The 27,354-nt window shown below is 24.9% G+C and overlaps 1 protein-coding gene across 1 annotated transcript in view; it reads left to right on the top strand.

Annotated features, from left to right (window-relative positions):
- Positions 1 to 27,354, top strand: part of LOC122509155 — a 55,416-nt gene that overhangs the window by 20,957 nt on the left and 7,105 nt on the right. The window contains exon 2 of the mRNA XM_043622977.1: positions 14,543 to 14,793. Within this exon, the coding sequence (XP_043478912.1) occupies positions 14,545 to 14,793 (249 nt within the window). The 5' untranslated portion in view covers positions 14,543 to 14,544. The remainder of the gene's footprint in view (positions 1 to 14,542; positions 14,794 to 27,354) is intronic.

Consider the following 27,354-nt stretch of genomic DNA (forward strand, 5'->3'; position numbering starts at 1 on the left):
TAATATGAATATTATTGTTAATCAATAGCAAGAATTAATTATTAATATTATTCTAATTATTTAGTTATTAGTATTGATTTGAAAAATTATGTTTTTAACTATAAAAAAATATTTTTCGAACAATATTATTTGATAATTTCTACTTCCGTATATTGAGTAAATTAATTGATTTTTATTGTACATTGTAAATTAATTTCACTTCATCATTCATTAGTATTGAAAAGACTTGTCATATGTAATGAAAAATCAGGTATAAAGAAGAGTCACGCGATAATTAAAAATTTAATTCGCAGATAAATTAATTGCGCATTAAAATGTGTTGCAGTGTTTGTGAAAAAGATATATTCAATTTTTATATACCGAGAATTGCGGAAATTACGTGATGTTGTCGATTTTGAAGGGAATTTCTATTTTGCATTTCCGTCTCAATTGAAAAATTATTTTTCAATTACCAGTTTATGATGTTAATTGTTTGTATTTTTGCAATAAATTATTCTATTTAGTTAGAAAAACAGGAAAAAAAATTATTCAAAAAGTTCTGTTCAAAATATGAGAAGAAAATTTCTATTGAAAATATAGAATATTACAGTTTATTACTAAAACTAAAAGATTCATTCACACATTTGCACAATTGCAAAAGTTTATTTATAATTTCGTGATGACACTAAATCAAAAAAAAATTTTTTTTTTCCATTTCTATTTTTGTACAAAGAAAAAAAGAATTAAATCATAAAGAGTCAAAAGTGAAGAAACATTTCTTTTTTTTGTTGTTCAACAATAATTCTTGTTTACTGCAAAATGATAAGAAATGAGATGTTCTTTGTGTAATTTTAATCAAAAAGTTTTGTTAACGAATCTGATAATGAACAAAAGGTACGTGAGAGATATTCTGGTGCATGTGACTCTTGAGCTCGCTCTTGAGAGATGAAATGCAAATAAGTGTTAAAATATATTTTACATCTCTATTATATGCGGGTACATTGCATCACTATTTAGGATTAGTTTAAAATTTTAGTCTTATTTAATCAAATGATTTTTTTATTCCATTAACCCCCATAATATAGACTTCAAGTAATGTTATAGTCATCAACTTCATTAAAATGATGAATTTTATGGGACGTACAATTCAATATAAATAATAATTTAATGGAATTAAAGATACAAACCTTGTTATGAATATAATGTTTATATTTAGAAATTAGAAAATTTAACTTTGATCAGTGACACATCAAAGGGAATTTATTGATAAAGTTATTTTTTTTATTCATTTCCGTTCGTCCGCAGTATCAACTAATAATCAAACCCTGATTAATTTTTAGATAAAAAGAAAAATTTTTTTAATAGAAAACTTGTTAATTTTTTTATTCCTTATTTTTTTGTCAATAATAATGAGAAGAATAATTAATATTAATTAATTATAATTATAACATTTATAATTAAGGGGCTGTACACATAATACGTCACGCGGCTAGGGGGAGGGAGGGGGTCTGAGAATTGTGACTAAGTGTGACATGGGGGAATGAACTCATGTGTTACGTCACAATCTTTTAAATTCAAAGATAATAAGAAATTATATGTGACACCCGTGTGGAAATCTGCCCAAGTTAGCCCAGTTAAAAACTGGGAGCCAGCTGGGCCCCACCTGGGCTTCCCATTTTCATAAAAATATTAACATTATAATAGAAAAAGTCTGAAAATTAAATATAACTATTCACAATAAATCATTCTACAATTAATTCATAATAATAATAATCATTATTATTTTAAACAATTTATTATTGTCAATAATTATAAACTTTTATTGTACTACACTAACAGACATTTAGTTTTATTGAAATTTTAAAGTTGTTCCAGCTGAATTTATTTATTTAATAATTAACTCATCAAGGTATAACGGTTTTTAATACATTTTAATAATTGTTTAAACAAATAATTGTTGTTATTTAATAACTTTTGATACACATAACTTAGAAACTTGCAATTTTTTTTCCTAATTTTGCAATTAACTAATAGGAACGACATAAAATAAAGAAAATTTATGGTTTTAACAATTCAGAAATTGTTTAAACAAATGATTGTTGTTATTTATTAACTTTTGATACACATAACTTAGAAACTTGCAATTTTTTTCCTAATTTTGCAATTAAGTAATACGAACAACATAAAATAAAGATAATTTATGGTTTTAACAATTAAGAAATTGTTTAAACAAATTATTGTTGTTATTTATTAACTTTTGATACACATAACTTAGAAACTTGCAGTTTTTTCCTAATTTTGCAATTAACTAATGTAAATAGTAAATCATTCGGATGTTTTATGATTTTAATTTTAACAATTTATCAAATGTTTAAACAAATAATTGTTGTTATTTACTAACTCTTGACACATAGCATCTAGAAGAATGAAGTTTTTTCTTATTTTGCAATTAGTTAATCAGAGTAGTAGTAATTGTAAAATTAGAAAGAAACTGCAAGTTTCTGGATTGTTTGTATTAAAAGTTAATAAACAATAACAATTATTTGTTTAAACAATTTCTGAACTGTTTAAATCATAAAATACTGTTATTTCATACTTTTCAGATTAGTTAAATATAAAATTAAAAAGAAACTGCATTTTTTTAGGTGCTTTGTGTCAAAAATTAGTAAATAACAACAATCATTTGTTTAAACAATTTTTGAATTGTTAAAACCTTAAATTATTTTTATTTCATGTGGTTCGAATTAGTTAATTGCAAAATTAGAAAAAAACTGCATCTTTCTGGAAGCTAGTGTCAGGAGTTACTAATTAACAACAATTATTTATTTAAACAATAACGACTGCAATATAACATTAGTAAAATTTATTATATATAATAACAAAAATCGTTTACAGTGAAAATTATTAAATAGTTTAGTTTTTCTTTAACATTTAATAATAAAACTTTGATGTAATTATGGTCATCTTCGTACATGAATTGACAATTGACAAACATGTTAACATTTTACGGAAGCATTTTAGAGTTTGTCTATTGACCCACTCACGGTGGGTTCCGGTCAGGCGAAATAATATTATAAGTGGGCGTGAGCTGGGCCCTACCTGGGCTTCCCAGTTTTTGAGGACCCACATCAATAATTATATAAGTAAAAATTTCTAAGTCCAAACCTAAAAATTTTTTTTTCAACAAAAAATTAATGTTTATAATGACTTAGATTAAGAAAAAACGTGTTTTTAACAAAAATGTATTCACAATATTTTTTTTATGTAATGTCCACATAATTAATTAGTAAAAATTTCTAAGTCCAAACTAAAAAAAATTTTTTTTTTTAGACCAACAAATTAATGTTTATAATGATTGTAAACAATAAAAAACACATTTTTAATAAAAATGTATTGATATATTTTTTTCATAATAATATAAATATTATTTTAAGAATATTTATCGTTCTTATTACATTAATAATATTGTTATAATTATTATTAAATTATTTATTTGTTACGGTGTATTCGTGTCAGTAAGTGCTTTATTGAATCATTACAGCAGATTAACAAGTCACTGACAATAAAACGTCGGTGTTCAGTAGTTAGTCTCCGTAGTATAGTGGTTAGGGCGTTAGTCTAGTAGTCCGTAGGTCGTAGGTTCAATCCCCGCGTGCGTTAAATTTTATTTGTTTCTTAGGTTTGCGTTTATTCCGATTTTTCTGCATTGTATTCGTATAAGTATGCAATTTAGTGATTATATATACCGTTTAATAATTTAATTAACAAATTTCTAATTTTTTTATAAATTTTTAATTTATGAATGAAAGGATATATATTAATTCCCATATATATGCTAACATTATTTATGAATTTGCTTTTGGTCACAATTTCATTAAAAAAAGTAAAAATCGTTAAATAATAACGTTATTTATTTATAATTCGACTTATTTGTTATTAATAAACAATTTATTCATTAATTTGAATGAAAACTAAATCTATGGGCCCCAGCTGGATTTTTCCTAGGTGGGCTGTGGCTGGATTCACCGTTACAAGCCAAGGAATCGCCCACCTGGGCCATCCCTGCTGGGACCCACCTAGAACCTGGGAAGCCCACCTGGGACCCACCGTGGGCCCACCTCACTTTTCCACACGGGCAATGTCACTTTTTCTAAATAAAACAAGTTAAAAATGGTTTGAACTATTTAATATCTATTATGTATCTGTTTAACATCTATTGGCATATTATTTATAATATGATAAATAATATCCCGTGTAGAAATATCCCTATTATGGCCATATTAGGGAATGAAACACACGGCCCGACCTGGGCCAGATCGGGGCGACGATCAAATGTGGATTTCCTGATCAGGGCCATATCGGGCCGTGTGTTTTATTCCCTAATATGGAAGGCCCGATCAGTCCCTGATCCGGACCATAGCGAAATTTCTACACGGGATATTCTCTTAATTTGAATCAGTTAAAAATCATGGTTTTAACTGTCAATCAGCAGTGACTGACTTTTTGCTTCTGAATCAGTTAAAAATAACTGAAAAATTATCCACAAAACACCGAAATTTTTCTAAATATTGTATATTAAAGATTTGCTTGCATAAGTCAAAAAATTTACTTGCAAAGTTTATTTTAAAATTGTGTAAAGATTTAAATTTCTCACTCCAATAAATGTCTATCGTCAAATTTTCTTAAAAATATAGCTTGAAACTTTCCTGAACATTTGAATTGCATTTTCGACTATACTTTCGTGAAAATCTTCTTGAAAATTTAACTTAAATTTTCGGGAAAGTTTCCCGCTAAACATTTATTGAAGTGGGATATTTAAATCTTTACACAATTTTAACTAAACTTTGCATTTAAATATTTCGAAGCTTGCGAGTAAATCTTTAGTAAATTTTTAGGAAAGTTTCGGTGCTATGTAGGTAGTTAAACGTGACTAATTAAATCAATCAAAAACAATTGTATTGAAACATCAGTTATTTTCAACTAATTGTCAGAAAAAAATATTACTATTTGAATTAGTGACTGATTTTTTGCTTCTAAATCACATATTCTTAACTGATTCAATAATTTAGAGTGTAAGATATAATATACATATATATTGTCCAATGTATAAAATTTACAGTGAAATTTACGTGTGTGACGTGACGTAGGGGGGAGGGGGGGTTCAATATTTGTGACGAAGTGTGACATAGGGGGAGGGAGGGGTTAAAAATGGTCAAAAATTGCGTGACGTATTATGTGTACGGCCCCTAAAATAAAATAATATTTTATAATTATAACAAAATAATAATAGATAATTTATAATTGTAATAAAATAATAATAAATAATAAGAATTTTTCTCATCTAAAAGAAAATATTGTGAAACATATTAGGTACGTTGCTTTTCTATAAAGAATAAAATTTTTTTAGTTCAATTGCATTCCGCAAGGAGCGCCACTTTTGCTTATTCTGAAGTTTCTAACTATTTATTTCTGAAAAGAAACTTGAAAGTTATAAGCAAAAATTATAATGATAATAATAAATAGTAATAATAATTATAATTTTAATAAATAAATAGTACATAATAATAAAAACTATAGTAATAATAATTTTATTATTTTACAAAATAATAATAATCATTTTTAATATTATTATTTCGTAATATTTTTATATGAAAAAATTCTTATTATTATTGTTTTATTATAATTATTATTTATTATTTAAATAATATTTACATTGATTACAATAAATAATAATCATTAATTATTTTTATTACTACTAAATAATAAAAATAAATAATAACAATTTATTTTCTAATAGAGAATAATGACGAAATCGCATTGTGGAATGGTAAGTTCTTTTTTATATTGATAAAGAATATTATATTTTATGATTCTCGAGGAGTGTCATTAAAAAATGAATCTATATTTGATTTTTGTTTGGGCAAAAGTTCAAAGAACTGGGAAATCACCGTGTTTGTGATATTTTTATGTTTTTTTCCAATCTGGTAAAAAAGCCATTCAATATTTCGTCAGTTATGAGAATTCGAAAACTTTAATTAGTAGTTATTTGTGGTTCGTTCACTTAAGATCACTGACTTCTCATTTCAAACGTTCCAACATAGTTCTAAATTGTATTGTGAATAAAAAGAATTTAAGGAAAATTTAAAAAATAATTATTGAGAAAAATAATAATTAAAAGTTTAAAATAAAAATAAACAATGAATTTTACAAATTTTTTCTACGAAACTGATAATTTATGTTGTAAGTAATCTTAATTATTGTTATTTAAAAAAATACGTTGTCAATGTTAATCATTGTTTTGTTTTTTAACAGTAAAGTAATTTTTATATTTTTACTTTTAACAAAAAGTATTTTTTTACATCCACAGAAATATTGTTTCCTATTTTTTTAGTCTATTTTTCATTTTTTTATTTTTTATTTTGTTTATTTATTGGAAAATATTGGATTTTGTTGAAAAAAATTTTATTTTGTTAAAAATTGTTTTTTTTCACAACTAAAAACGAAGAATAGTAAAAAATCTTTCATTTTGTTAAAATTGGTCATATTTTCTTAAAATATGATTTACTTTCTTAAAAATTTCTATATTTTCTTAAAATTTGATTGATTTTGTTAGAAAATTTTCTATTTAGTTTAAAAAAGTTTAATTCAGTTAAAAATTATATCATTTTGTTAAAATTTGTTTCATTTTGTTTAAAAGCGTTTAACTTTGTTAAGATTTGTTTTATTTCCTTAATAAATTGTTTTATATTACATTTCATTTAAAAAAAATAATTTTATTTTACAATTGAAAAAAAGAATAATTATAAAATATTTTATTTTGTTAAAAATTGTTTTCTTTCATAACCAAAAGGAAAGAAAAGTTAAAAAATGTTTCATTTTGTTAAAATTTGTTATATTAACTTTAGATTTGTTTTATTTTATTAAGAAATGTTTTATTTTGTTAAAAATTGTTTTCTTTCACAATCAAAAAAAAAAAAAACAGTAAAAAATGTTTCATTTTCTTAAAATTAATTATATAGTCTTAAAATTTGATTCTCTTTCTTAAAAATTGCTATATATTTTGCTTTATTTTGTTAGAGAATTTTTTATTTTGCTAAAAATTGTTTTATTTGACAACCAAAAAGAAAGAACGTTTAAAAAATTCTTCAATACCCGTAAATTTTTTAACTAACAATAAATTATTTATTTATTTAATTTATTTAATTATGTCAGATTATTTACAATAAACGTTTTATTATTTAAAAATATGTTTTGTTAAAAAATTTGTTTTATGTTCTAGAAAAAAATGCTCTATATTGATTTTCATAGAAAAAATATAGTTTACTTTACAACCGAAAAAAACAAGAATAGACCAGTAAATGAAGTGTTTTCTTGTATAAACTGTGAATAACTTGGATAATTAATTTTTTTTATCTGAAAAATTGTTTACAGTTTTCAATTGTTTTTTAATTAATACTCCCAACATTATAACTGTGTTTGTGTGCAATTTATTTGTCTGATTCGCGTATAAACATTGGTGTGGTCAATTTTCAAGAGTTAGAGAGAAAAAAAATTGTTTAAATTCACGTGTGCGCTAACATCTTGAATGATTATCAGTTTTCTCGCAAGCCTCCGGTCAACCTTGAATAACATTAAAATAATCTGCTCACGTTTAGAAATTTATCAATCTTTACAATGATCTTTACGTGACGTAAATCGAATCACTTGATCATTATAGCACGTGTCACCAAACAAGAAAAGAAACGGGAATCTCTTCTTTTTTTTAATTACGTGAGACGCTTTTTTGAAAAAGAACAATTTTTTTTTCTTTTGCATTATTTCTCATTATAAGTGCAACGATTATTATTACAAATAAAGGATTTAAATTGCGTGAATAATAAATTATGTATAGTCGAGCCTCTCACACGACGAAGGCTCTCGTTACAATATTATAAAATGTCCTTGGTCTTTGTTCTAACTTATCCTACGTGATATTTAAATTAAATTATAATTAATTTTGCGTGCGTAGTTTTTCATTTTTCACTGCCATTTTTTTCTCACATGCATAATTTTAATTATCTAATAATAATCCCGTGTGCTGCATTAATAGTTTACTGTTAAAAAGTTCAAATTCAATACTAAAAATTGACATTGAAAATGAAAAAAAAATTTCGAAATGGATCCGAAGACTTGAAAAAATTTTTTAAACAAATTTCTTTCCTTGAATTTTATTTTTTTTTGTATAAACACCCGCAAATCATATTATGTACACAAAATAATCGTACACGTTTCATAAATTCAAACTTTATTGATTATAGGAAATAATATGTACGACAAATAATGTCTAAAAATAAAAAAAAGGACAAATAATAATAAAAGTGAAAAATACATGAAAAGGTGAATCAATAATAAATTAATTTTGATTCACTTTTTTTCTCCTTTATATATATTACATATATTTTGTAGAAAATTAGTCATTTTTTCATCTATTTTTTTTGCATGTAATTTATTTTAGAATTCTTATATATTCAAGTAGTTCCATAAAGAGTTCAATAAATTAACAGTATACGTGCAATGATAACGTGTGCGGTATACACTTATTATTTTGTACATTAGATAGATAAAAATCCTCACGTGTGCATTACTTGTTTTTTTTCATTTATGATTTAAAAATGCTGATAAACTGTTTCACGCGACGATACTATATAGTAATTTTTCAAACAATAACCGTTACTGAACCGTTAATGTCTCAAGTCTATTTAGTAATAAAAGAAAAAAACATATTCCCCTTACTGGAAAAATTTAATTTCTTTAATAAAACAATAAAAGGGAAGCAAAATAAAAACACAAAAGAAAGCAAGAGCAAAACAAAAGGAAAATTAAATAAAAATAAAAAAAGTTTATAATCTAAACTCAAGTACAATTGCAACAGGAAATTTATTTTTTCAAATAATAATTTTTCTTTTAATATAAAAATAGTTTTAGAAATATTATCTCGATGGTAATTATCGACCGAAGAAAAATTTATTTGTTAAATTTATTTATTTACTAAAACATTTGTTTATTGAATTTATTTACTAAAAACTTGATTCATTAAATTCATTTATTTGAAAATAAAAAAGAAATTATTTGTTGAATTTATTTATTTACTAAAAAGTTGATTTATTAAATTTATTTATTTACTAAAAAAATTGATTCAATTATATTGATTGACTAAAATATTTATTTATTTACTAAAAATTTATCTCTTAAATTTACTTATCTACTAAAAATTGATTTATTTTCTTTTAATATACGCAAAATAATGGAAGTGGAAATAATGAAAACGCTTTTGCTGTTCCTTTATGCAATAAAGGGTTCGATACAAAAGAAAAAGAGCCGTTATAAATTCATGATGTAATTAATATTGTATTACAATTCAATTACAATTCATGAAATTCATACTTATAATTTTGTCATTAAAAAAGCGTTATAAAACGAAAAAAAACTGTTACGCAACAATTTGATTTGAATCGATTAAGAAATAGACAAATTCATTAATAAATTAAATACTTTTGTTTTAATACAAAAGAATATAATGATGCTGCTGAATTAATTATAGTAACTTATTAATCAATTATCCGTAAAAAAGACAAACTGCAAAATATACAACTTTCGTCTATATCGTTTTTAACAATAACTTTTATTATTATACAATTCATAAACATAAAAGAATAAATTGACACATTTTCACTTCTTTTATTTTTTTTTATTATTATTATTTATTTCTGACAATAAAAGTGAATAAATTTTACTCTTGACACTTCTCCGGAAACGTTCTTCATTTCCGGAGTAAAGCAGAAAGCGTTTCGCATTTTTATGTTCTTTTGTTTCCCGTTGAGTAAATTACGAACATATGCTTATCGTTTAAATATTGCGTTTTTTTGGTTTTATCAGAAGAGAATTTTTCTCATCTGAAAAAAAATGTTTCAAAATATATTAGAAACCTTTGCATTTTTATTGAGGGGTACAATTTATTTTTATTTCATCTCTAATCTGCATAAGGAGCGCAACTTTTGCTTATTCTAAAAATTCTAACCGCGTTTCTTATAGTAAGAAACTTGTCGAAAGCAATGAAAAACAGTTTAGTAGTAATAATAATAATAATAATAATAATAATAATAATAATAATAATAATAATAATAATAATAATAATAATAATAATAATAATAATAATAATAATAATAATAATTATTAATAAAATAATAATAAATGAAAATGGGTAAATAAAAATACTTTTTCTAGGAGGAAGCAATAATGAAATAACAATATTAAAACAAAAAAAAATAAACTGTAATAAATCAGAAACACCTGACAAATTGCAAATTAGTGTTTGATAAAGGAGACGATGCTTTGTTTTACTTGAAACTAGGAATGAGAATAATTAACAATTAAGTGCTAATGTGGGATTTAATAGGCAATTATTTGCGAAAAAATCTAAATTGTTCTTTTCTTTAAACATATTTAAACTAATTTGTAGTATATTATATTTATTCTATTAACTGTGTCAACAGTAAAGGTCAAACTTTTGCATAATTCAATTGTAGAAAAGTCTCTTGTTAAAAAGTAACAGTTCAAATATTCGCTATTTTTTTGTTATTGTTAATAGTTTGCTCAAACGTAGAAAAAATTGTTATCTTAATAATTAATTAATTCGTTTGATTTAACGTAAACAACATAGGAGAACATAGTCAAGGGTTGGACCACATTTTTATTTTTGTTTATAACTTTTATTAAAAAATAAATTTAATAGACAATTGTAATATACTTTTGGAAAAGTGAATGTTTTATGATAAATTTATAAAATTTATGGGAAAAATAGTAAAAAAAAATTTTTTAACTGGAAACATTTATTTATTGTTAATAAAGAAAGAAGTATTTTTTAAACTAAATAATTTCTTTTCGAATGTATTATTTACTTTTTAATTTTTTACATCACGTAATATTGCAAACTTCTTGTGGGTGAGCTCACATTGTTTGGTGACCTACTTTGTTTAGTGTAACTTTTCCTATTCCTGCCCGTGCTTTCTTGTCAGTTTGAAAGAGTAACCAGTTTACGATTATGCAGTGCGATAACAAAGCACATATAATTATTACCTTTCACATCAATCTGATTTAAAACTATTTTATTTCTAATAATAGGAGACGATTTTTTTCATTCAAACTGCTTTATTGATTTTTTAACTGCTCCCCAGAGCGTCATTTATTAAGCTGCTCATTTATATTATTATTAATATTAGGTACTAGCTGTCGTACCCGTCTTCGACGGGTTTTAGTTTCTACCAATACATTTAAGTTTCTACCAATCTGGAAAATCAGGAAATAGCTAGGGAATTTAATTTGACCGGAAAAAAATAATAATTAGTTACCATTATAGCTATTTTAGTAGGAAAATATTACTATTTGAATCAGTGATTGACTTTTTGTTATCAAATTAGTTATTTTAACCAATTCAAATGCAGAGAACAATATTTATCAATTTGTAGTACTTTAATTAATGTATTAAAAAAATTAAATTTTCCATACAGTTTTTGGAGTTATAGTAGAGTCTAATTGGAACTAATTGTATCGCAAGTAGACCCTACGTTACGACTGCTAAAACCTAACATAAGACCTAAATTTTAGGCTGAAAGTAGGGCTTAAATTTTGACTCGGGTCTGTTTTCATAAATATTATACATCAATAAAAATTGAAGTAAAAAGCAATTTTTTAAAAGCGAATTAATATAATGAAACTTTTTCTTAATTTGATAGGAAAATTCCCGGTTCGGCATATTCCCAGCTTTTTACAGTTTTTCCCGTTTGGTAGATACCCAGTTAAATGTATTAGTATAAACAGAAAACTGTACGACAGCAAGTAATACAATCTATATTTATATGAACTTAAGAAACAGTATTTTCATAAAATAAGTAAATTTTTATAGCCATTTGTAGATTTATTTATGGATAAAATCAAGTAAATTTAAATTTGACAAAAAAGAGATAAACCGTGAAAAGTTTGGACAAAGCAGGGAATTTTGTTAAACAAAAATAGACACCGTGTTAACTTTTGTCTTTACATTGCTCAAAACATCTCTTAAAGTTAAATCTAGAGTTAAAATGAAAAAACGTTTTAACATGTAAGTTTTTGCCTAGTGGCATAATATGCTTGTATTGTATCACAGGTGACTTACAATTCTTGACATCCTGCGAAATCATTTTAATCATAAAAAATTTCCATTTTCAATATTTCTGAACTTCTTGAAAATATTAGATTGATTTGATAAATAATTTTGAATTGCACTATTTTGACATCAAAATATTAATCAGAGACTCCAAAAATACTACTGAATTATACTTCATATAGTAATTAGTATCGATTTTTTGATATATTGAAAATTTTTTTATATTTCTTGTAGGATAGTATTTTTTGCAAAATTATGATAAAATCTGACTAAATAACATATAATATTCATTTTTAGAAAGTTTAAAAGCTATCCATTAAAAATTGTGAAATTTGGAAATTTTCCATTTTTCAAGTTTTTGAAAATATTTTTATATTTACATCTTAGTTGTAGAATAGTATTTTTTGAAAAATTATGCTAAAATGTGACCAAATAACATGTAATACTCAAATATAGAAAGTTTAAAAGCAATCCATAAAAAAATGTAAAATTTTGAAATTTTCGATTTTTTGAAAACATTTTTATACTTACATATTAGTTATAGGACTTTATTTTTTGCAAAGTTATGCTATAATGTGACTAAATAACATATAATACTCAAGTATATAAACTTCAAAAGCAATCCATGAAAAATAAAAAATTTTGAAATTTTCGATTTTTTGAATTTTTTGAAAAAATTGAATATCTCCCGTTCTAATTAATATTTTTTAAATCTGTAAATTTATAAACCTTCCTTGGGTCAATACCTAATAACCTACCAAGTTGGACTTAAATCGATTCACATGTTTTTGTGTGATTGGGGTACAAAGTTTTTGTGACAGACAAACATACATACATACATACATACATACATACATACATACATTAAATTTTTTAAGAACATTTTTGGAATCTCTGATGTCCATAATAACTAATCATGTTAACATTTTGAAGTTTTAAGCAATGTACAGACAGACATCTGATTTTATTAATAAGGATTAATTATTAATTTATGCATTTTTTATTACAATTGCCAAGTTTCTTTAGACGAAATAGAAACTTTAGAATAAGCCAAAGTGGCGCTCCTTGCTGATAAACGTAGAAGTAATTTTTTTTATTTTTGTCTGTGAAATTAATAAAATAAATTGATTCATTATGTAGAAAAATTGAAAAAATTAATCATAAAATTACAAAAGTTAAAAAAATAAGAAAAGTTAATAAAAAAATAAAAGTAAATAAAATGATAAAAGTGAATAATAATAAAAATAAATACACTAAGTAGTAATAACTCGAAAGAAACGTTGCAAAAAGAAGAAGATAAATTTTCAAAAAGCTACCAATATTTTTTTATCTCCTGACTACTATAAAGTGTCATTGTCTATTCAATTATCAGTTTTTCAACTCGCTGTGAGAAGATAACGAAAATATTTTTAGGACTTAATGTATTATTTAACTGCGTCAAAGTAGAGTACAAGAAACAGAAGTGGAATATTTGCAATTGGCATTTATGTAAATTAAAATCTTCTTGTTATTGTGATTATTACTCAAGTACCAACTCGTGTTATAAAAAAAACGTCGAAAACGAAAGTTATTCTTGAAAATTCAAAGAAAATGTATAAATATGTATATTGTAATTCATTATTAATATTATAATAATTAATTGTAATAATTACTATTTAAATAATATTAACAATTGATTACAATTGATTTTTTTTGAATTTTCAAGAAGATCTTTCGTTTTCGTCGAAAGCTAGCTATAGTTAATTATTGTAATTAACTATTATAATCAATTATTATAGTATTGTAATCAACTATTATTAAATTATTATTATTATTAAATTTCATTCGAGTAAATTTAATTTAAAAAAAATTACTGAATCATTTTAGAGGAAACGTTAGGAAGGTTGTAATTTTCCGATAATTACCGCTGTGTGAATTTTACAAAAGTTTCATTACGTCTAAAGGTATTAAAACAAGAAACAATGAGATTGTACGACGACACTGCAATAAACTTGACGTAAAACTGAAAAGATCAATGACACTTTTTTAATGTCATTTCAACTTCCTTTGTCTTATCACTCATAAATAATACTATCTGAAATAAATACCTTATCCAAGGTTTTAAAATGTTAAATATTACTTTTCATGTGAGTAAAAATTATGCTATTGAACAGAAATTACACTTTTTTATAAAAAAAAGAAGGCATTAAATTTCTTTTAACAAGTGCCCTGTCGAAAACTAGCTACATCCCTACCAAAGCCCCATTTCAAGATAAAAAAGGGTAAAACAAAAATTTCGGGAAAATTTTAAACAAAAATGACCGAAATTTGAAAAATAATGCGTCAAAATCCGGTCTAGTTTTCTAAACATAAATAAATAAATGGAAATTCTTTTGATTACAGCCATGTCACTGGAGGAGTCTAGAAGATCACAACGTCCGTATAGATACGGTATGGTACTATTGTGTGTAGGAGCGTTAATTAATTGGTTGGGTCTCGCCGAAAATTACGTGGAACCTGTCAGATATGTCGGTGTAGCCTGCATTATTGCAGGAGCTTTACTGATATGCTGTGCTATGTGCTGTTGGCTTCATGCACCACCAACCAGAACTAGTACACACACTCATCATAATAGTCATCCAATAACTGCCCAGGTAAGATCTCTCTCGCAAAGATAATTACTTTCCTTTTGTCACTTTAATTTTTTTGTCAAAATCTTGCTTGTCCCCAATTTTATAAATTTAGTCTCAAACACCGCTAAAGTTGAATTCAAATTACAAAAAATTAAAAAAAAGGAATTTTTTTTGTATTTCTACTTTATTAAATTTGAATTTGGCGCCAATTTTCGTAAAGTCCAATAGGTGGCGAGGGAAATTTTTGCTCATAATTAAGACGAAGTACATGTACAGGGTATAAGCATCAGAGCTAAATAATTCAGGATTCCATATTTGATTTTAGTGACATTATTTATAAAGTACATTATTATATTGCTAATTAAGAGCTTTATTAATTAATTTTATTGTTATTCAAGTAAATTTTTAACTAATTATATTGATATTCACATATATTATTAATTAATTATATGGTTAATTAAGTATATTATTAATTAATTAAGTTCTTAATTAACAAATTATATTGTTCATTAAGCATATTGTTAATTAACTATATTCATAATTAATTATATTGTTTATTAAGTATATAATTAAATGATTACGTTGCTAATTAATTTCATTGTTAATTAAGAATATTATTAATTAATTACGTTGTTAGTTAAAAAAATTAATTAATTTTATTTTAAGTTAATTACGTTGCTAATTAATTATATTGTTAATTAGTTATATGATTAATTAATTTCGTTGCTAATTAATTGTATTAATTAGTTATATGATTAATTAATTACGTTGATAATTATGTATATTGTTAATTAAGTATATTATTAATTAACTGCATTGCTAATTAATTATATTATAATTATTAATTATTTACGTTGCTAATTAATAGTATTTATTAATTTTATCATAATAGTTAATTATGTTGCCAAATAATTGTATTGTTAATTAATTATACTATTAATTAATTACGATGCTAATTAATTTTATTGTTAATTAATTATCCTAGAAAAAACATCTTTCATGCAAAAAATTACGCCAAGTAAAACTTTTTTGTAATTGTCCAAACAATTACTGAAATGAAAGTTTACCAAGTGAAATTTATAACTAAAGTTTTTATATTGATTTATTTTATTAATTTTACTACTTCTATTTACGAATTAAGTCAGATTTCAAAAATTCAAAATGGCGGATCCAATATGGCTGACACAGACATATTGGATCCGCCATTTTGAATTTTGAAAAACCGACATCAGATTCGTAATCAGCGACCCCAAAAACCCCAGAGTAACGAATTTTAAGCGAATCCGATGAATTTTTCAAAAACGTGTCCGCCATATTGGATCCGCCATTTTGAATTTTTGAAATCAGACTTCAAATTCGTAATCAGCGACCCCAAAAACCCCCGAGTAACGAATTTCAAGCGAATCCGATGAACTTTTCAAAAATGTGTCCGCCATATTGGTTTTTTGAGGTTATGTCAAAATCCTGATCCACCCCTGTCCGTCTTTCCCAGAAATTAGTCAGCTTAGTGGTTTGCACTTTAATGTGCAAAAAAGTTCCTCGAGATGGCGCAGTACTCACTACTCGTCAGCAATATTCGTTACCTCATTCATTATTGTATTTGTTGTGTTGAAATCGGTTAGAAATCTCAACTAAATTTTATAAAAAAATGTGAAAGTAAAAAAAGTATTAACATTAAAAACTATTTTAATGTTGTAAAAAGAGCATATTGTTTAAAAAGTGAAAATGTTTTTAATAAGTAGCCGGCAAAGCTTGCCTTAGTTTAAAAATTTTAAAAAAAGTTTAAAACTTTTAAATTTTTATTTAATATTATATTTTTTATTCATTGTATACGTTCATGTTTGTTTTTGTCTTGAGTAAAATTTCATCTCAAATAATAAATAAAAAAAATGGATTAAAGTTAACCCTCCGTCACACACCTAGGGAGGGATTCCCTAGTAGAAATTTGTCGTGGCATGACTAGATTTATTCAAGTTACTGTACAGTTTTAGTCATGGAAGTTTAATCTAGCTTAACTGGCGAATTACTAGACAGCTACTGCATAACACTGTTAAAGAAAATATAAAGTTGAACTTGATTATTACTGCATAGAAGTCCTGTACAGTTATTTTCATGGCACTGTCGAGGCGTTCCGAGAAATGATGTTCCAAAGTTTGTCGTGGCGTTAGCGCTACCGCCAGTTTCAGTAACTAAACAGTTGTGTATTGACATTTTCGAAATATTTTCTATAAAATAAATCTTTTGGTTTTACAGTTTATAGTTTTTATAATTTTAATTTTGTTCTTTTATTTTACTGTTGACAACTAAATAACAAATTTTTTAAATTATTTAATATTAAAATTTTGATTTAATAATAAAAATTTCTTTTCAATCAAAATTTATTTTTAATGAAAATTCCTTTAGAAAAAAAAAATTTTTTTAAAATTCGCTTCAATTAATTGAGTTAATTAAAATAACTAATTTTTTAAATTCAGAAGACAATTTCTTTTCAAGATTATATACTCTTATTATATGTATAAATATTAATTTAACAAACCTGTTACATACAAAAAGTTAGAATTGGTCCAATAAAGTGAGGTTATGTTTTACATTGATGAATTGACGTTGACATATGTATAGCTCTCCGATCTGAATAACAGAACTGTCTATAATTAATGACAGTAGACAGTAACAATTTATTACTAATTCCTTACGGAAAAAATAGACATAATTCTAGTTACACCCGCGAATTATTTCTTTCAGTGTATACTCTGATGTATTTATGGAAAATGTCTACACAACACTGTTCAGTTGCTGGACTGACGGTAGCGCTAACGCCACGACAAACTTTGAAACATAATTTCACGGAACGCCTAGACAGTACCATGAGAATAACTGGACAGACAGAACTTCTATACAGTAATAATCAATAAGTTCAACTTTAGAGTGTTATGCAGTAGCTGTCCAGTAATTCGCCAGTTGAGCTAGAAAAGATGAAAAAGGGAACTGCTTTACCTGCCGGTAGAGTATGGTTCTTATTTTTCCGGAATCGTCCATCGACTAGAACGGCCGTGATGCGTAAAGCGTGCGTTTAGGTATTTCGTCCCAGTGTGACCCGAGTTCGCTCCCCGAAACCGCTAGATATTTTTCGTTTGAACTGAATTAATTCTTCATATTAGGGTTTACTTATAAGTTTGTAGTGTGATAAAATAATAATATTTATTTCAGTGTTGTGCTTAATTAAAGGAAAAAGTGAATGTTGTTTAATGTAAAAAAATGACATGTGTTCAAGAATCAGTAATTTTTATATTTTTTTTTAATTATGTAGTTATTTAAAAATAATTTTACAGATAATTTATTATAAATCATTTATTATACGGAACAATAGATACACCAACAGTAAAAATATAGTTTCGTAAAATTTTAATTTATTTAATTTGTTGACAAAAAAATTTAACGTTATATTTTCAAATTTGTACGTGTTTAATACGTAACGTCAATATAAAGAAAGTTTTGACATTTCCAAGTGAATTATTTTGTATAGTTTTTCTACAGGACTGATGATCAGAAACTGTAAAATTTGACTGGACAATAACTTGAAGAAATTAGCGTGACATCACTTTATAGTTTTTAGCCAGTTTAACTGTAAAGTGCCTCGAAATTTTCCAGTGGAACTGTCCAGTGCCCTTAAAGATACTATGACAAATTTCTACTAGGGAATTCCCTCTACGGTTTCAGTATTTTTTTAATAACTTTTGTTTTCCTCATTGCAAAATAAAATCAGTTTCTATACCTTTCGACAATTTACTCCTTAACACATTTCTAAAAAAACATTTAGTTTAAACATAATTAATATTTAATTATGAAGCTTCAAAGCCAGAAGAAACTCGAAAAAGTGAGGTTATGTTAAATAAAAAAATCAAGTTTTAAAAACATTTTTTGTTCCACTGTTGGTTGATGACAAAATTATATTATAAATATAATTAAAATTAATTGTTTAATGATTTTTTGCTTATTTGTTAATGTTACATTATTTTTACATGTCGAGTGGAATTTCTTTGAAGATGTGCATTCGTGTAATTAATTTTTATTTATGAGACCGAAAATTAATTTGATTAATTTTATAATTTAGAATAATTTACTACATATTTGTAAGTTTGTGTTAAAACTAAATTTTTGTTGATTCCTTTGTTTATGTTGTAATGTTGCTTATTTTACAATGTGGTGAGCAATTCCCTCTGAACGTGTGTAAGGTCGGAATATTTTCTCATGTGTGTGACGGAGGGTTAATGCTATTTATATTATCTAAATTTGTTTTCTTTATTTTAAATATACTATTTATCTATGACTTTCCTTTAACTTTTATTATAAATCAGTTTATCTGATAATTTAAACGATTTAAACGAAAGTCATCAGTTTATTGTACAACACATTTATGTACTTTCATCTTAGATAAATATACTAGATGCGGCGAGGGTCGATGGTGGGGACTACCGATATATATAGCATACTAAATTTTCAGTGTATGTTAGTGCTGCCCTCTTCAACTTTTCGCCATTTCCAAGGATACCGCTTGGAAATCGCGTTTTTTGAGTCGTGAAAGGCTAGAATTTCATTTCTCGCCAATATCACTACTTTTCTTTTTTGAAAACAACGTGTTTTTCAATAAAAACTAATCAATCAATTTTTTAAAATAAAATTTTTAAAAATAAAGAACTTTTAATTTAAAATAAAAAAACCTAATTATTATTTTTAATTAACTTTCTTATAAATAAAATAAAATATTTTGATTATTAATTGTAATTAATTTCCTTTATAATAAAAAGTTATTAATTATTTTTTTAATTAAAACAAAATTTTTTAATTATTAATTAAATTAATTAATTTAGTTATTAAATGTATTATTAAAATAATTTATTTAATTATTAAATTAATTATTAATTAATTTTTTTAATTAGTTAAATAACCCCACATAACCTTGGAGTGCGGAATCCAAGGTATCTGTAGGCAGATTTCCCAAAATTCCCTAAGCAAAAAAAAAATAAAAATAATTTAAAAAAAAATAAAAAAAAAATTAATAGATAATTATAATGTTCATTATAATGTAATGACTCGATAGAGTTTGGAGCTCAGTTTAAAATTTGACGTTGCAATTTAAAATACGTAGATATTTTTACTTAATTTGAGAAATTACATATTTTTATTTTATTAATTTATTTTATTATGAACTATTCTATTGTAAACCGTTATTTATTTATTTATTTATTTATGGTATTTTATTATTTATTTTGCATGTGCTATTTATTATTTTTATTTATTATTAATTTTCATAATTGTATTTTTAATGTTTCATAAATTTTAATTTTTTTTTATTAATTAATTTTTAATTTGTTATTAACTTGTTACTAATTTTATTATTGATTGTTATTTTCCACAATTTTAAATTTAAACAATTTTTTTCAATTATTTTTAAATTTATTTGATGAATATTAGGTTTTTTATAATTTTCTTTTACTCGAGACTCTACTCCATCGTCAGGGCATAAAAATTTAAGTCTTCATCTATTTTAATTATATTATTTTTTGGTAAGATAATTATCCATTAATTTTTATTTTTATTTATTTATTGTTAAATTATTTTTATTTTAATCATGTAAATAATTTTTATTATTATTTTAATTTTGTATATTTTTTTGGATAAACTTCCTGAAGAGGAAATCATTTAGATTTCTGAATTTTAATTTAAAAATTGTGTTTAATAGAATGGGAAAGGCTAAAAAAAATACATAAAGTTTGAAAAATGAGGAATATTTTATATTAAACGATAATAAAATTTCTATAGTGCAAAAATTTTTTAATTTTTAAACAAATAGTTTCTGTCTGAAAAAATTTTACACTGAAAAAAATTTATTTGATTCAAATAACCGATTAATTGACCGTTCAATTAAATTAATGTAAAATGTAAAATTTTTCTTTTGAAAATTGTTGATTGAGAAATGTTTAAAAACATTTGTTTGGAAAAATCGCCCCCAAAAAGTGTTTTCCCACGTTTCATATCTCACTCCTAAATAATTAGAGATACTTAGTTCCGATTTATCATGATAATTAGTGGAATTCATGATGATAAAGAATATTCTCGGAATTTGCAAGTAATTTTTTAAATAAATATTGAAAAACGAAATGACAAAAGTTGGATTTTTGGCGAAAGTGAGAGACAATACGGCGGCGAGCACACAGACAAGTGGATCTATGTGTCAGTGGTCAAGGAGGTGGCGCCGATTCTCGGAAGTGGCCGCGACTTTAACTAAGGAAATGTATTATAACCTCGCAAATTACTCCACTTTAAATCGTTAATAACGTTAATAAAATAATTTTCTCGCAAAATTTTATCCTCTCGAAATGAGACCGTGATATCAAACCGTTCAAAACCGTTTCTCTATATTTACCAAAAAACCCTGACTGAAAATATTCTTTTCTTATTTCTTTTTAAATGAGAACGCGATTGAACGCGATCACGAAAACATTATTTTTTCCCGGATTCACACATTTAAATATACAACGAAATAAAAGAATTAAATTTACTATTTTTAATTATATATAGTATAGTTAAGAAAAACAACAATTTTTTTTATTAATTGTATACAATTATAATCTTAAATTTGAATGAGAAATTATCGCTTTGTTAATATTTTCAAACATTTCCGCCTTATACCGAAGATTAACGAAGTAATCCGATTGGTCCGATTATAAGAGGCACACGAAGGGCACATGTGGGCACATGATCTACACTAACGCCACCCTGGATTCATGTGCCTAAACTAACGCCTCGCCGCATCTAGTATATTTATCTAAGCTTTCATACTAATTATTCAATTGTTCTATCATCTTTTATGAGTTAAAAATACAATATTATTTCTTATCGTGTATTTTTAACATCACTAACAACAAGATTTCATTATAAAAACAAATAATTTATTCGTTTCTATATTTTTCTATTGCTTTAGTGAATTTTGAGCGAGTGTTGAGAACAGCGCCATCACGTGTTACTTTTTGGCACATGAAAACGCAAACCACTAAGCTGACATATTTTTCCTTCAAAATACATAGGAGTCGGACTGGGGTGCCTGATCTGATGGGGTTAAATGGACCTCGGATTCAGATTCAGCGACCCAAAAAACATAAAGTCTACATAGTGAGACCCCCAGATCAGAACTTTTTTTTTTTGTGTGGCTGTGTAATTAATAGACCCAAAAACTTAATAATATTATAGAAAAAGAGATTTTATTGACATTTTGAATTTTAATATTAATTTCATAAAGTTTTGAATATCTTATACTATTGTTTATGGATTTTTATGAAGTTTACACATTTTTTAGGTAAAAATGTGTACATTAAAATAAAAATAATTTTAATAAAAAAATTAATTTTTAAATAAAAAATTTTTTTGATTATTTACTTCTCTCTGAGAAAAATGTTATTAACATATTTGGAATCCTTATGAATTTACCTTTAATTTAATAAAACAAAATTGATGAAGACTCATCTGGTTCCAGGGATATTAAAGTTTTTGTAAAAAAAAGACTAGCTGCAGCAACAAGGTGAGCTTCGAATAAAAACCCAAAAGTTCTTGCCCATCCAATTATTTTTGGTATTGTTTCAGTAAACGATACAACAATTTTAAGACAAAAAAAATCGGGATATGAAATTTTTAATAAACTCACTTTCTTGTTTTTTCATTTCGAATATTTAAAAAATCTTCATTTGTTAGTGAGTTGGGCAAATTATACAAAAATTGAGTAGAAATAAACAAAACTTCGATAATATATAAAAATTTAACTACAAACATCTAAATTTTAAATAGTTCTGCAGTTTTTCGGGATAACAGGATACGAATTCTATGTCAGATTTCCAAAATTCAAAATAGCGGATTGTATATGGCAGATGATTTGTTAAATCTGACATCGTATTCGCATTCAGTTGTACCGAAAATACGCAGAAGTATTTGAAATTTATATCCTGGTTTGTAGTAATATTCTTCTTCATTATCGAATTTTTGTCTATTTTTACTTAGTTTTCATAGAATTTGCTAAACTCAGTAAACAGAATAAACGATTACTCAGAGGAAAATGAAAATATTTTAAATTTTCAAAATGCATTTTAAAGAAGAAAAGTAGCGTCTTCAGATCCAATATTGAACTTTTGGCAAAACAATTATCTTTTGATGTTAAAAAACTGGTCTTTTGTACTTTTAAGTTAAAATACCTCAAAAACCTGACGTGCAGGGTCTATTATGACGCTGGATTCGGAATTATCACGTTGAAAACCTTCGGAAAAGTATTGTTTGATTCTTGTTTAGTAAATACTGTCTGCCTGTGGTACAAACTGTTCCTAAATTTTTGAAAAATTGATGATAAACGACAATTTCTTCATCAATTTTGGAAATTTTTAAGGCTCTACAGTAATTTTCTGTGCTTTTTACCATAGAAAATCTTTGTCGATGCTTAAAAAAAAATTCGAATTTTCCGGCTGCTACTCTCAAAAAAATTGTTTTTCCATAGAATTTCTTAAAATTTTGAGAAAATATCTCTTTGGGTGTCCTTTAAATGTGGTAAAAATGTCAAAACCCTTTGCGATGCTAAATTTTGAGATATTCAAGTTTAAACTTTAACTTTTACATGCGATTATGTTAGAAATAAAAAATGTCAACCACAATATCTCGTTTTTTGACATGGCAAAGAGTTTTGAAATATTTACCACATTTAAATATTTACAAAGAAACATTTTCTCAAAATATGAAGAAAAATCTATTAAAATCTATTGAAAATTAATTTTTTCAAAAGTAGCAGTCGGAGATATACCTAACATTTTTTATTTAAAAATTAATTTTTTTATCAACTTTATTTTTATTTCAAATTACATATTTTTCCTAAAAAATGTGTGAATTTAATAAAAATCCACAAACAATATTCCGAGATATTTAAAATTTTATAAAATTAATATTAAAATTCAAAATGGTGTATCTTCAACAATTTTTGAATTTTTTAAAAAAAATTTAGGGGGGAATATATATATATATATATATATATATATATATATATATATATATATATATATATATATATATATATATATATATATATATATATATAATTACTTATTGATAAAACAATATTAAATATTTATTCTAATAACTTTTGATATTGTTCTTAATTGTTTTCTTTATTGATTCTAAAGAATATTTAGTTTTATTTTTGCAGATTATAATATATTTTGCCAGAATAATAATGGTGAGCGAATTTACCCTCATTTAAAGGTAAAGTCGCTCACAACAAAACGGCTTATAAATAATTTTCTGCAACATATTTTAATTTCTTTATGCAGTAATAGGAAAGAGAAAGGGTTAGAGATTATATATTTTCAGTGCCAATGTTTATTTTCATCGTTTCCTGAAGTTATTTAAAAAAGAATTGAAAAATTGAGCGAAATTAGCCTCTTTTATGGTTTTTTTTTAGTTTTTTTCTACACTTTTACGAATTTTTTCTTAAGGAAATTCTGAGGAAATCGTGTAATGTTTCCAAATATTAGGTCTTAGGTTTTGAAGGTACACACCTCAGGAATATTTACCACCAAAAACTTTGATGAATTTGCAAAGCGTTTCTTTTTGACAAACATTTATTCTCAAAATGGGCCTGTGGGCAAACCGGGCCGTTTTCGGTGGGGCAAACCGGCCATAGGATATTTCCATTCAATTAAAGATCCATAAAAATTATTTTTAAATAAAATGTTTCTTTCTTTAAAATATTTACTTACAATGAAAAATAATTGTCTTCCAATGAGAATTGGACCCCTTAATATTGATTCTCTGATAATGACAAACATTTTTATTTTTTTATTAAAAAAAAATATTTATTGAATTAAAATTCAATCCCGTATTATTATTTTCATTACTACAACCATAGTTTACATGATTCTTTATGTTTTTTATTATTGTAGATTATGTAAATGCAATATTATAAATAAAAAACCAAACGGTCCGGTTTACCCCAGGGGGTGGGGCAAACCGGACCATTTGCAAAATTTTTTAAAGTTAACACAGCAACTAAACAATAAAAGATAAAGTATTGGTGACTCTGGGAAAAAGTTGCGCAATTAAATGATCTTTCAAACAAGCCATCGAAAAATGAAATCGGTTGATTCGTTTAGTCACAAGAGTCAAAAAACCGTTAGCGGGTCCGGTTTGCCCCACTCTCCCCTATTAATTAATTTTTTAATTTATTAATATAAGAAAAATTGTAAATTAATTTTTTTGCAATACTAAAAATTATTGAGTACAATTTTTTAGTACTTGATTCTATTTTTTTCGGCAATAAAAAATTGATATCCTATAATTTAATAATAGAAAATAACAACAAACAAGCAAATTAATAATTTAGCAAAGTTCTTTTCGTGAATCGATTTGTCGCAAACTTTCTAATTTTTTTGACACAAATATGAATAGTTTAAAGATAATTAAAAATGTATGTAAAAAATTCAGTAAATATTTGACTAATGACAGAAGTTTTTACTTGTATAATAAGTTTGTGGAGCAATTCAACTTAAGGGGCATATTATGTCACCCTGACATGTTTCAATTTCTAATGTTGGTTTATTGCATTCATAAACACGAATAAAGTTCTTCTTCTTCTTTTTTTTTTCTTTTTTTGTCGATCAAGATTGTGCGAGAATTGAGAAATACTAATCGTTAATGGAGTGTATAGACAATAGAGAAAGAAGAGTTAGTATATTAGAAAGGAGGAATAGGATATTTTAGATCAATATAGGTCAATCCCCCTATTGCAATATCCAAGAACGAAGAAAATTTACTTTTGCAGGGTGGTTATTAATTGACCCTTGCGTGTCTAAAAATTCCCCTTTCTCTACTATTTTGAGCATTCAGTTCATCCATTTATAACATTTTACTTAAAATATTCACAGTAGCCCTTATTACGTTAAGCGTTTAAGGCCCGCGATGACGTGATTCTATAGACTTGGCATAGACAACTTATAAGAAGTTTTCTTTCTTTTTTTTTAAAATTCCTTGAGCTATTTATATTTTTATTCTATATGCATATTAGATATTATTATATCCATCTGATGTAAAGTTCAATCACTCTCTTCTATATTTAAAAAATTATTTAATATTCATAACATTTTTCTCTGGTGTTAAAATAAATTCAACCTCAATAGTAAAAGTTATTAGTTCGAAATATACTGTTCATATTCCTGGAATATTCCTTTGGAACATTGGTAATACTCCTTGAAACATTTGGAATATTTTTTGTAATATTATATTTACATTCCTGGAATATTCCCTTAATACATTGAAAATATTCCATTGGAACATTTGGAATACTCTTTTAGAATATTCGAGTGTTCATTTGGAATAATGTAGAAATATTCCATTGGGATTTTGTAAAATTATTTTTTTATCTTTTTATTATTATTATATTGATAATATATTATCAATATTCGTGCTATTTAAATAAATTATCAATTTATTTTGACCAAATAAAGTTATAGATTAAAAAAGTAATACTACATTGAATTATTCCTGCATTATTCCAAAAGAACATTCCAAAGATCAAACACTTAAATATTCCTGAAATGTGAATAGAATATTCCAAAAGAATATTCCTAACTCTCCATCGGAATATTCCGTGATGTTGGGAAAATTTCTTTGTTCTTTTTTTTTTGTAAAGAATAGTACACGATTAATTTTTGTTGCAGTTTTTTTCCCCGTAAAAAAAAATCCAATTACGTTTGAAAATATTTCAATTGATGGAAGAATTCTAATAAAAGTTGTATATTAAAAAAAAACTTTATTGGATTGAAATGTAAACAATTTCAATATAGTATATAAGTGCACTTGGCTTACATAAATGTTCTCCATATATTCGTGACAAGAATTTCATTTGATAGAAATAAACTTAATGGAGAGTAATGGAAGTTATAATTATTGATTCCTAAATTAGAACGTATAATGAAAAAAAGAGAAGAAAAATGTCTACAATATTTCATATTTATGAAATATGTGTGAAATAATATATAATAACGAACTGATAAAATGCTAATAAGTATTCAGAATTATTTAACTAAATTTAGTTATTTTTCACTATTATTTTCAATTTCACGTATTTACCCGTGTCAATATTTTTCATGACTTATTTTAATTCGACGAAAATTTTTCTAAAAAAAATAGGTAAGAAAAAATAATGAAAAATATAGCTAAAAAATAAAAAAGTAAGTATACACACTACCGACCAAAATTGAGAGACCACCCATTTTCAGGCGAATGAAAAACGTTTTTAAAACATAATGTTTATTGAAACTAAAATTTTTTCTGTTCATTTTTTTATAGATGATAAAATTTTGAAAAGAACAATATATTTCAGAAGTAGTTTGGCCAATAATTCATTTAGATATTTTTACTTTTTAATCTCAAAATAATTTTCTGATTAAATTTCAGCTAACAAAATTTCTGGAAAATTTTTTAATTTTAAAACATATTTTGTAGTTTAAAAATAATTTTCGACGGAAATTTACCAAATTGCCTTTGGTCCAAAAT

The sequence above is a fragment of the Leptopilina heterotoma genome, unplaced genomic scaffold (assembly GCF_015476425.1).
Source record: "Leptopilina heterotoma isolate Lh14 unplaced genomic scaffold, ASM1547642v1 Lhet_6, whole genome shotgun sequence".
Lineage (NCBI taxonomy): Eukaryota > Metazoa > Arthropoda > Insecta > Hymenoptera > Figitidae > Leptopilina > Leptopilina heterotoma.